Source organism: Pungitius pungitius, chromosome 9 (assembly GCF_949316345.1).
Source record: "Pungitius pungitius chromosome 9, fPunPun2.1, whole genome shotgun sequence".
Lineage (NCBI taxonomy): Eukaryota > Metazoa > Chordata > Actinopteri > Perciformes > Gasterosteidae > Pungitius > Pungitius pungitius.
The window spans coordinates 4,506,469-4,518,325 of record NC_084908.1 but is presented as its reverse complement, the minus strand read 5'-3'; the positions used below and the strand labels follow the sequence as shown (position 1 = coordinate 4,518,325).

General features: G+C 48.1%; 1 protein-coding gene across 1 annotated transcript in view; it reads right to left on the bottom strand.

Annotated features, from left to right (window-relative positions):
- Nucleotides 1–745: 745 nt before the first annotated feature.
- adgrl3.1 (adhesion G protein-coupled receptor L3.1) overlaps nucleotides 746–11,857 on the bottom strand; it is a 99,523-nt gene continuing 88,411 nt past the window's right edge. Inside the window, 7 exon segments of the mRNA XM_037473041.2 lie at nucleotides 746–3,411; nucleotides 4,602–4,904; nucleotides 5,451–5,468; nucleotides 6,177–6,305; nucleotides 8,096–8,189; nucleotides 9,029–9,157; nucleotides 10,357–10,525. Of these exon segments, the coding sequence (XP_037328938.2) occupies nucleotides 2,777–3,411; nucleotides 4,602–4,904; nucleotides 5,451–5,468; nucleotides 6,177–6,305; nucleotides 8,096–8,189; nucleotides 9,029–9,157; nucleotides 10,357–10,525 (1,477 nt within the window). The 3' untranslated portion in view covers nucleotides 746–2,776.

The following is an 11,857-nucleotide window of genomic DNA, read 5'->3' as shown; positions in this document are numbered from 1 at the left end:
AATCCCTTTCAGACCGAACCGTCTCTCTTTTGATGAATCCAATCATTTGAATGTTGGATTGAGAGCTGCTGATTTGACCTGATTTGCGTGCACTATCCAGCAGCCCAAACTCTAAGTATGAATCTATTGTGATACGACTTGTTTTCATCTGCTGTTGTGGAACCAGGGTATAAATTAGTATTATAAGTATTTGACTTTGAACTCAACAGCAGTGTCTAATTCCCGAAACTGTGACGCGGTTTCTTTAGATAGCGCTGTGTTTGTTACGAGCAGTTTCATTCAAAGAATTTCTTTCAGCAGTTTGAGTCCCACCCGCTGGGTGCCATGTAGTCCCGTTATGTTTGAGAGAAGAAAGGCATTGCTACGGCCGATGTTTCCGAATCTAACCCTAACCCTAACAATCTGGACTGATGAATAGCATTTCAGCCTACAGGAACAAAATATTTTGGGTATTTATTGGTGAATTGTCCCTTTAATGAGATGCAGAGCTGTGGCATATATACGCTTCCCGCACATTTTAAATAAAAGAAACTAACATTCATCTATAAAAGTTTCCATTCCCAAAGGGCCAGGATTCCGAAAGGTTTATGCAGATTTTTTTAATCCCAGAATGAAAGTGAAATGTGTCGACATGCCAGCGTCGTATCGCCTTCCTAAACGCGAAGGAGCAGGAGGAATGAAGCTCTGAAGTGAAACGTACCGGTGTTTGGGTGAAAAACACTCAAGAGGCGGGAAAACCGCAAAGCTATGTCAGTAATTTATTTGTCTGCAAACAACTTTCACTGTTACAACAAATATTAGTTATGAGATCATTCAACTTGGAACCCATACAAAAAGAATAAATAATTAGCAATAATATTTTAATTATACTCATGATAATAATAATTTAAAAAAAAGAACCGTAAAACAAACCGAGTGCCATTTGATTTCCTCCTGCCTGAAGCCAGCGTTCTTTCCTCCAAGCCTGTGTTGCCGCCTTCGAACCAATAAACAGATAAATAAATAATTTCTCTTGGGGACACGGGGGGGGGGCTTGTGGGATACATGTGCAAGCTACACGTCATACACGTAGGATTTTTTTTTTCTTCTTCTCCCTAAATAAGTAAACATTGGACAGTGCTACCGTGTGTCTTCAGTTCACATATAAACGCTGTTGTCATGGCATCATCTCTCAACCAGCGGACATTGTCTACTTTTTTACTTCAGCAAATTACATTTCTTTCTTTTCGGGTATTCTTCTATAAAATCTCAACCACCAAAGCAAGTTGATGTCAATTGGTAAAACATTTGGCAATAGAGAGGATATGCTTCATAAACCATACTTGTGTTGCTCCAAATATCTGGTATATCTGTAAAAAAAGAAAGAAAAAAAAAAAGAAACTTCTATCAGGCTTGTGCCTAAAGGAAGGAAACGCTTTATTCAAGAACAAAGGATTTGAGACCCACTTCCATCAAAGACTAAATGGCAGCATTTCCATAGCAACTGCCTCTTTCCTTTTCCATCTACACAGTGGTAAAGTATTTGATAACAGTTGATTTGCAAAATGTAAGTGACAGTGGTGTTGCTATAAAAGGACCAAAATGAAGGGTGTGTGTGTGTGTGTGGGGGGGGGGGGGGGTATGTGAGTATTAATCAAGGAGTGCTCAGCTGTCTCTGCATTTAAAAAACAACGTCAAGTTGTTCCTCTCTCCTTCTGCCATCCAGACGTGACCAAGTCATTGTGACGTTTCAGAACGGCTCTGCGGACAAAAGATTTGCAACTTAAAATAACTCTCAAAACAACAAGAGACTTACGCAACATTGCATCTGTATCTGTATTCTGTACAATACATAGAAACAGTTTGTGAATTCTTTATAATCCTTTGATAACTGAAAGCTTTTACAGAAGAAAGGAGAAGAAACGGAACATGTCCTTTTTGTCCTTTTTTTTCCTTTTTTTTAATTCAGTCTTTTGTAATATGATCTTCCTCCTTTGTTTTTAGTGAAGTACACAGTTACTGCAGCCACTACAACTGGCAGGAATGTTACACCAGCCCAGACAAAACTCCAGTTCAGCAGACACGAACGTGAAGAGGATTTCACAACATTGGCGTGATATGGTTACACTTCGGTTGCCCGCTAAAACAGTTCTTGGGATGATGAGTCAAAAGGGCACATATTGTACATCCTCCACTTGATTGGCAGGTAGTGGGGCGGGTCCTCTTCCAGGCCAGTTTATGTTGTGAACACCAGAGTTCCATAACCTGCTCTGAGGTGGAAACATCATTCCTGTACGTGTCTTTAATGGTGAGATGGAGTGACAGACAAGAAGACAAACAGACTGGCAGCTCCTTCTTAACCACAGCTGGGGGGGCCAAGAGCCCTCGTTGTGGTGGTAGTGAACACTGTACGCTATGATCTGCTAGAGGTCCATATTGGAGAACTGGTAGGGCTACGGTCACTCAATGACTCCATATCAACAGGTAGGGCGAAATTACAGAATCCCTCCTTTCCAAAGTTCCCTTTTCTGTTCGATGTTCCCCCCCCAAAAAAATATCACCGTGAACGGCCTTTTGCTCGGCACCATTTGTGACAGTACATTCAGTCCCCAACCCAATTGTCATGAGCCACAGATGATGTCACGCACAGCATATCGATCGAGGTGCGGGCCAGCTCAGTCCGTCGGTCAGCAACACACAATGATTTTTCGTTGGAAGGTTGGAAGTGTGAGAATGGGCCGGGGGGGGGGGGGGGGGGAGAGGGTGGGAGGGAGGGATAGCAGTCTCTCGAGCAGCTCTATAGACTGGTGACCAGGTGGGACGGGTCCATCGGCGGCTCCTCGGGCGACGAGTCGGACTCGTCCTTGCTGCCGGACACCATGTAGCCGTCGCTGCCGCCGCGGCCCATGTGGTAGTAGCTCTGCAGCTCGTGGAGGTGGTTCCGGGAGCCCAGGTTCGGCATGCTCTTGTAATACACGTCGTCCAGCTCGGGGGCGGTGGCGCTCTTGCAAGGCTGCAGCTCGCCGGAGCCGTCCTCCTCCCCGTCCGTCAAGCCGTTCACCTGCCCGTCGGGCAGGTCCGGCAGCACCGGCATGCTGGTGTACAGCGAGTCTCTGTGGGCGTGCTCGTCGGTGTGCTCGTTGGTCAGCAGGGGGAAGAAGCTCTCGCTGGTCTCCTGGGGGATGCGCCGCGGCCGGGAGAAGCTGTGCGGCGGCGGCGGCGGGGGCGGCGGGTGGCTGTCGGGGGGAGGGGGCCGCGGCGGCAGGAGCGGCGCGTTGGACTCCTCCCTGATGATCTCCAGGCCCAGGTTCTCCTCGTGGGGGAAGGCCGCCGGGTTGTCCAGCACCATGGGCCCGGTGTCCTCTTTACCGCTGCCCAGGCAGCCGCTCACGCCGCTGCTGCTGCTGCTGCTGCTGCCTCCCGCCATGCTGCCTGAAGCAAAGGAACCGGGCGGGGACAATCGTTGGAAGCATGTTTTGGGTCATTTCAACATGCAGCGGTGCCACGGTGGAGCGGTGGTGGTGACTTCGCCACCTCACAGCAGATCATGCTCATAAGAAAAGCTCTACGGAAGGGTGTCAGCGCGTCGGCCTGAGCTGACCGCTCTCGTCCGCCTTTGTTTTCAGATGCAGCTGCAGCAAACACGTTTGGACGCTCCCTGCCTAGCACCCAGTGGTAGAAAGGCTAATTTAGCGACCTGAGAACATTACGGAACATTTGGCAGCTCAAGAGCGAGATCGTTCCTGTCGGAGGCAGAAATTGGCTTAAAAGAGAGTGAATATTGGACTTGTAATGGCCAAGTGGCTACAAACACTGCTCCACTCCAAATACACGCTTCTCAGTCTCCACTTTTCTATCTTTTATTTTTTTAACTTAATAAGGTTTAACTTTTTACGGTTTGTGTGTGAAATAGTACGTATAATGAGGGAATGATTTGTTAGTATAGTACAAGGTGTTTAAGCAACCAAATCAATTATTGCAGGTTTAAGGCCACCGAACACCCACACAGGTGACATTTTTGTCGTGCTGGCTGATCTTTATTAGTTTATAACATTATAACCCGTTTGGCAACACATCTACGCGTTAATCAATAGTAGGCCCATCAGTGGGAGCAAGGTAACCGTTAAGTACCTGCAGTATCATACACTCATGTGTACATGTGTTTGTGAGGTTTCAAAAATAAAGCTCTCTTGAGGAAAGTGTACCCCTGTTAAAATATATTCATAATTTATAATGTTTATACAATATTCAAGTTCATAGTTTGATATTTATATTGTAGTTGAAAACAGCCCTGTTAGAAATTTATAGTAAAGTTAATAAAAAGTAAAAAGTTCATAGAATTAACATTGATGGAGAAGGTCGGACTATTTCCTTCAGAAAGACCCTTGGTTAGCTAGCTCATTTAAAATATCTTAAACTTTTTTGACCCCGCCTCTTAGAAGAATCGCAATCGAGAATCGCTGGGAACCGGAATCGAAACAAGGAATCGGAATCGTTCAAATTCAAACGATACCCTAATCAATAGCATGATGCCGGAGCACATACACAGCATAAGGACGCGCAGCCTTCTCCTGGGATGCAATTTGGTAGAAACCGTAAATAAGTGAAAGCGAAGCATTCACCTCCGTTGGCCATGCTGCTGTTCACCAGCTTGTTCATCAGGTTGTGGTTGCGCTCGGTGGTGGCCCTCTCGTGGTTGTTGAGGTAGGACGGGATGTAATTGGAGGTCAGCTCCTTGAGGATCTTCTTCTCCAGGGTGGTCTCCTTGTGGTTGCCGTGGGTACCGTAGCCGCCGCTACGGTCCAGAATCTGGACGCAGTCGCTCAGGTACTCGCTGCTGGCCATGCTGTAGTTGTTGCCGTGGTTGCCATTGAGAGGGAGCGTGTCCATCACGCTGGAGTCTCTCGCGTTGTTCAGGATACCCTCTGAGGGACAAATGAGAGAAATGTGAACATTTGTTTATCAGGATTAACTATTATCATTTCTTAAACAAACTAATTAGAATCCCCAGAGGAGTAGATTTTAATTATTGTTTGATATCGTAGCATGTGCTGTGAACTAAGGATTAAAAAGAAGGAACGCTCATTTTAATGGGGGGGGAGAAGTGCTCCGTGCGTCCATAATTCATTTAGGAATTTTCATTTCTCAATTACTGCCAACGCAACGACACGGAGGGTGTTTTCTGGCTGTAAATCGCACTGTTCATCATCTCGTCAGTCATTTTGAGAGCAGACCTTTCGCATCTCAGTCATGACATTTGATTAACACTATTTCAATTAAAGCACATTAGATTGTTATGCTTTTTTTTCCAATGTGGTTTATTGTCATTAAGAAAATTGTGTTTTTCAGAAAATTAATCACACAAATCTGATTAGACAACCGCGTTGCATGGACCGACTAATGATGTGGACAAAAAGAAAAGCGGAGGAAGTCAATGTTATTGAAGCAGTAGTATTAGATTTAGCCCATACTTGTGTCTCGGTACGGTGCTAACGGGCAGCGTGAGGGAAAAGAGAGAAGACAAACAAGTTCAATCCCCGAGAGAGACAACTTTCAGCAGCAAAAGGAATCAACTGTTGGAAGAGAAGGGGAAAAGCCTGATGGAAAATGTCTTAACAAAGAAACCGTGGCTGCATCTTAATATCAAAGTCTGCTTTGCGAGGCCTCATTGGTAACTCGCTCTTTTAGGATTCATTAGTTATTTAACACAGAGAAAACATTCAAAACACGCTATGCCGCGTGCACAGTAGACATGCACGAAACAAAGCAATGCAAGTGACCAACCCACACACAGAAACAAAGCGCATGCATGAGCATGCATGAAAATGACCATGAACATGAACATAATAAAAAACACCTCATGGCTCCCAAGTAGCTTGTACAACTGCAACCCGCAACCCACGCAGGGTGCATCCACAGCGCACAGAAAATCAGCACGTTATGCCGTTTTGATAAATCACCGCCGGCATATTTTTCCGTCTCTCCGTATTGGCGGTCTGCGGGAGCCGCCCCGGTGGGTGTCCTTTGTGCCAGATTGTTGCGGCGTGATGGATCGCCTCCACTCGGGAGCCACGCGGCGGCGAGAACAGATAGGCGGCCAAAAGTGCATCACGGGGGCAAAGTGTTTAAAGTGAATGAGCATGCAAAAACAATGAATAAAATAAGAAGTAGGTTGATAGTAGGAACATCGGGCACACCTTGGGTGTTGTACATGCCCACAGCTGGGTTGTTATAGACTGCCGGATCCCCCCGGAGAGTGTTATAAGGGTTGTTAGTACCATGGGGACGAAGGAGAGCATTAGTTATAAGATGATTAGCCATGGCTCCTGGTACAGGCAGATAGAGGAAAGGGGGGAGGAAGAGCGACAGCCGGAGCAGAAGAGAGAGAAGGGGGGGGGGGGAGATAAAATGGAGGAGAGAGAGAAAGAGGGAAAAGCAACAGCCAAGTCAAGAGAGAGAAAGAGGGAAGAACTCGAGAAAAAAAAGAACCCCAAAATTAAAAAGGTTATAGTGGAGAGGACGAAAGGAAAGGCCGTGTAGACGTTGTAGAGTGAAGGGGGGGGGGGAGTGTGTGGAAGAAAAAGGGAGAGAGGAGGACAAGTAAATCAAACAATCAAACACAGTTTGAGTGTGAAGGAGCAGACAGGTCATTCTCACAGCCGCCGCATACGAGCCGAGGGATGGGAGAGAGAGAGAGAGAGAGAGACGGGGGGGCGGGGGGGGGGGGGGGGGGGGGGAGACGGATTAGGCTTGGAGGAGACTGTGCCGCAGAGCGCTTGAGCAGAGCAGCAGCATGACGACAGGGTAGTTAATGGAGAGAGGGGCCTGGGTGCGGTACCTTCCCCAGGTGGGGGACAGGTCGTGTTCACATGGAGACGACAAAGCAGTAACAGTAAAACACTCGTTTCCACAGAGGCAACAGTCTTTGTGGAAATGACTGATTTGGAACCAAGTTGGCCGGTGACATAGCGCTCCATTGACAATAATTTAGAAGGGACCGAGAAAGTAGGGTTTTTTTGGGGTAAAAAATAAATATATATACATAAAATACATGTATTAATAAATAAAGAAATTCATTGATAAAGTAATAGCTTAATGAAAAGTGAAAAATACATTATGAAGTATTGAAAAAATATAAACAACTAAACAAAACATATAAATAAATAAATAAATACAAAAGTACCTATTTTCTTTACTGCAACACAAAAAAAGAGATAAAAGTAAAACCGGACATTACGAGGTCATGTAACTGAACTTCAAAGTTAAAGCGGAAACATTTTATTCCCTCCCAACTTCAACAGGTCAATCTGCTATCAGCACGTCCAATTCTATCCATCCCATCCTTTCACACTTTTACGCCACAGTAAATAGCCTTTCAGAATTTATTGGCTCCCAGTACATCACTGCACCATACTTTAAAGTGTGAATGGGGGGGGGTCCTAGGCCGTGCCTCACTAAGTGTGTGATAATTCAGGCGCTGACACACACACACACACACACACACACACACCGTGTCTGCTCGAGCATCAATCTGTCATGTTAAAACAGCTTATTGGTGGCCCGGAGGAAGCGACTTGGAGACAAACAGTTTGTGCGTCTGTCTGTGTGTGTGTCCACGTGCTCGTTCCCCTCGGCCTCAGACGGCCACGCCGATGGAAGCCTTTCCTACAGCTCAGAACGCGGTGGAAAGTCCAACGGACTCCGTGACTAACAGCCGCCTTCACGTGATGAGATGGAAGCGCAACACTTTGTTGTGTATTTCACCAGTTGTCAATCACGATAAATCAGTATTTCAAAAAAAATGGAACGCTATAATAATAGAATGTAACACTTATATTCAGCTACCAAACATACTTTGACTCTGACCCACAAATGCTTTAAAAAATACCCTTAAAGCCTGAAAAGTCCAAATTTGATGCATTCAAGGCAGAATTACTTATATTGATATTAGCTCGTGTTCCTCCTTTCTACAAGAACGCAGTGCCATCATCAGGAGTTTAGGCCTCCGACCACTTGACTAAATGGCTAAAAGCGCTGCAGCAGCCTCCCCACTATTAAATAAAGTAGATATGGTGACAGTGATGAGGATGCCAATGCTGGGGCATCCAGCTGTTACCTCTGTTGAGCGTGGCGGAGCTGTTGATGTCTCCGGTGATGAAGGAGGACTCCTGCTTCCTCACTGTGTCATTCCACATCCGCCTGATGCGGCTCTGTAGACAGGAGAAAGGGAGCAAGAGGGGGTTGGGGGGGGGGGGGTGGGAAGGAAGAGGAGCAGCAATAATGAGAGGGAGGAGGAGTTTAAAAAAAGGGGAAATAAGAAGCGTGGTTGAGGAGGAGGACGCAGCGACCAAAGTGGGATTTCATGAGAGAAAAGTAACGGTGTGGTGTGCAAAAAGAGGGCATAAGCAGTGTGAGGGCCAGTAAGGGAGAAACAGGTGGGAGAGGGGGTCGGGGGAGGGAATAATCACCCGTCAATTTGACATCCGTTAGCAAGTATAAGTCAATCTCACATTTTTAAAAGAACAGTGTGTAACACTTAATTGAATAAAGGGAATATAATATCTATAGCTAAATGTTAATCGCTGTATAATAACCTGAGACAAAGAATAAATGTTTAGTTGGTCCACGCACACAGAACTTTGGGGTTTCACATTATCAGAAGATACTAAATGAATAAAGAGCAGCGTGCTGATGAGCCCAAAAGGTACTTTTATTAGTACTTTGGCCTCATCTATTATTCGGGCTGAGCTCCTCCAACCACACACACAGACACTACGTAATGCACACACACACAAAACGTATGCACACACACACACACACACACACACACACACACACACACACACACACACACACACACACAGAGGTCGCTGCAGTGAGGGGAACCAGCAATTTTTGGGGGTCTTTTACGCACTGTTCTTTTAAAAACGTTTCCTTTAGCCACATTAGAAGTTTTTGTCCCCCCCCCCCCTCCCCCGATGGCCCTCTCCGGCCTCACCTGAGAGTCTGCCGTGCTGTAGCGTCCCGGTGTGCAGGCAGGTAAGCTCACCTGTGAGCCCGTGGAGTAGCGGCCCGGCGTCCGCGACGTGGTGGTCTTGCTGGAGGACGAGATGGACGTCTCCACGCTCTTGCCGCTGCAGCAGTGGGTGCGCAGGCATTTGCCGTACTCTTTGCGCACCTGTGCGGCGCAAGGTGAGAGGGGGGAGAGGGTTACGCAGGCCGCACGTCCCCCCCGTCCCCGCGTGTGTTGCAACGCGGGCAGGGGGGGGGGGGGGGGCGATGCTGCACTTTTAACCCTGAAGCATATTTCTGAGGTGACAAAAAAATCCTGCGATGGCTTCACTCCCCCCCCCCCGCCCTCAACGTCTTCGACTCACATTGCTTTGTGCAAACACTTACGCCACAAAAGAAAACATTAGCATATTAACTTCATAACCTCCTCGCCCCACGTCAACATCCAGCCCCCCAAATGTTATTACTGCCACAAATCCATCTGAAATGGACGCGCCCTGCACCGCCCCCCCCCCGAGGGAGACACCCGATACACACTGAACATCTGCATTTAGATCCCAATCAAGTTTGGAACAAACAGCGGCGTGATTGCTTTTTAACCAGCTAGCCCGGGCTGGCGCTCTGTTTAAACAGCTGCGCGCCGAGTCTGGGGAGGGAAACGGCTGAGTCGCTGCCAGAGAAAACCTCAGCAGCGCTCTGAGGACATCTCCCAGGACACCTGATCCCTTGGCCCGACGCGTATCTAAGTGCACCGCTCACCCCTCACGCACACACTTGTTTACTGGCTGTACACTTAAGACTAAAAAGTCTCTGCGGGGCTGCAGTCGGGCGAGAGCATTAAGCACCTGATGAACCTCCTCTGCGCTGGCAGCGTGTGGGAGATGTGTGGAGTCTTTCTACCTCCATGTCCACGTGTGACTCACAACTCCGTCAGGCCATCAGGGGGAGGGAGGGGGGGGGGGGGGGGGCTGTCGATACGAGTGCGGTCAAAACAAGGAAATGGGAGGAGTGTGTGTCCTCTGCCTTTGCTCAGGTTTTGCACAAGCCAATGCACTCAGAAAAATAAGAATTTCCCAAAACTGAAGTAATTGAATAACTGAAACAATAATCCAGAATTCTTCTCTGGGTATTTGCTTATATGATCCCCTCCCCTTGGCTCTGTAATTCCTATTTACATATTTTACCAACAATAATCATCAATACAATGTATTCATTTTACTATTTTCTTCTGCAGGCCAGACAGAAACACTGTTTGTTGACTTCTACTGAGAGGCCAGAGGCAGAGCGTCCTGTCAACCCTATGAAACCAGCCCCCCCCCCCATCCCCCCACCCCCACATCCAGCCCCCTCCCTCGGCTCGCTCACCTTCTTCTGCAGTATGCAGTGGAAGATGAAGATGAACATGCCCTGCAGGGAGTTGAAGATGGTGAAGAGGTAGGCCATGATGACGGTGCTCTCATTGATGTACATCAGGCCGAAGGCCCAGGTCAGGCCCAGCAGACACAGCAGGGCGATGGCCCCGATCACCCAGGACCTGCAAGGGGAGATGGAAAGATGTCGGTTCCAAGGACCCTTCAGTGTCCACCAATACACAAGTGCATATTTCAGTTTGTAACACAAATCTTCCTTCTCTCTTTTTTTTACGGTCCTGGATCAGAAAAGCTGTTCATCTTAATGCACTATGGATCAGGAGGCGGGAGAAAGCGGGTTCGTCACAGTGCCAACGCCGCGAGACCGGAATGGGGAAAAAACAGCAGGAGCGAAAAAAAGGGTGAAATAGAACAGAAGGACAGAAAGTGCATTTGATAGAGAGAGAGGCCAGATGACGTGAGCGCAGTGAACGCCCCATCGCGCGGGACACCCTCCAAGTCACGGCCCGACTCCGGCCCGTCAGAGGGTCCACAGTGGGGGCTGGAGTCTGTTAATGCAACTGTGACCATAACACTTTAATGGAGCTGACTTTAATACGAGTTTTCAAGGCCGCAGACCTGCGTTTCTTACAAAGCAGAATGTGCAGGACTGAGTCATTAGGGCCAAATGTCAGAGGGATGTGGTCGTGTCGAGGCATGTGTATGAATCGTAGGTGTGTGTGTGTGTGTGTGTGTGAGGTCTCCACTGGGCAGTAAGTAGAGGGACATAACAGCCATTATAAATGACATTTCCCACTAAAGGTCAGCGTTTTCTGGTCTGTCGAGGCCGCGATGATGGCTGTTAATTTGATTGGCTGACTGGACAGCGGTCGCCTCTCGCGGAGGAGTGGGAGGGGCAGGTTGGGGAGGAGGCAGGAGGGGGGGGCGCGTGACGAGGTTGAGGTATTAGAAGAGTTAGCAGGAAGGAAGAGAGAAAGAGGAGAGTAAGTGAGCGAGACCAGCCGGGTGATTGATTCGATGTTGCCCTCCGTGGCACCGCTCAGGCGAGACAGAACCTCCAATAAAGCTCGTCTGACGACCCTCTTCGATAAAGGGTACACTCATCCCTCACCCACACAACCCCCCGCTCTGCCTCTTCCCTCCACCGAGTGGCGTCGCCTCTCCCTCCGGCTCCGTTCCCGACCTTGCTTCGCGTCGCGCCGGTATAATATTTCAATAGCGCACCGGGGGGAGGGGAGGGGGGGGGGGGGGGGGGGGGGTTTATGGGTCAGAGGGGGGCTCACAAATCACACGTCAACACGCAATCCGTTTCACGAGGCAGGTTAATGGTTAATTTAGGGATATGCACGGACTGTGGGACGGTTCTACGGGCAAACACCACGACAAGCAGAGCCGATGACAAACGTCTGAGAGCAGACGAGGGCCACCGTGGTTCGAGAGAGAGAGAGAGAGAGAGAGAGAGAGAGATCTTACCGCAGCCAATCCACAATAGAGAA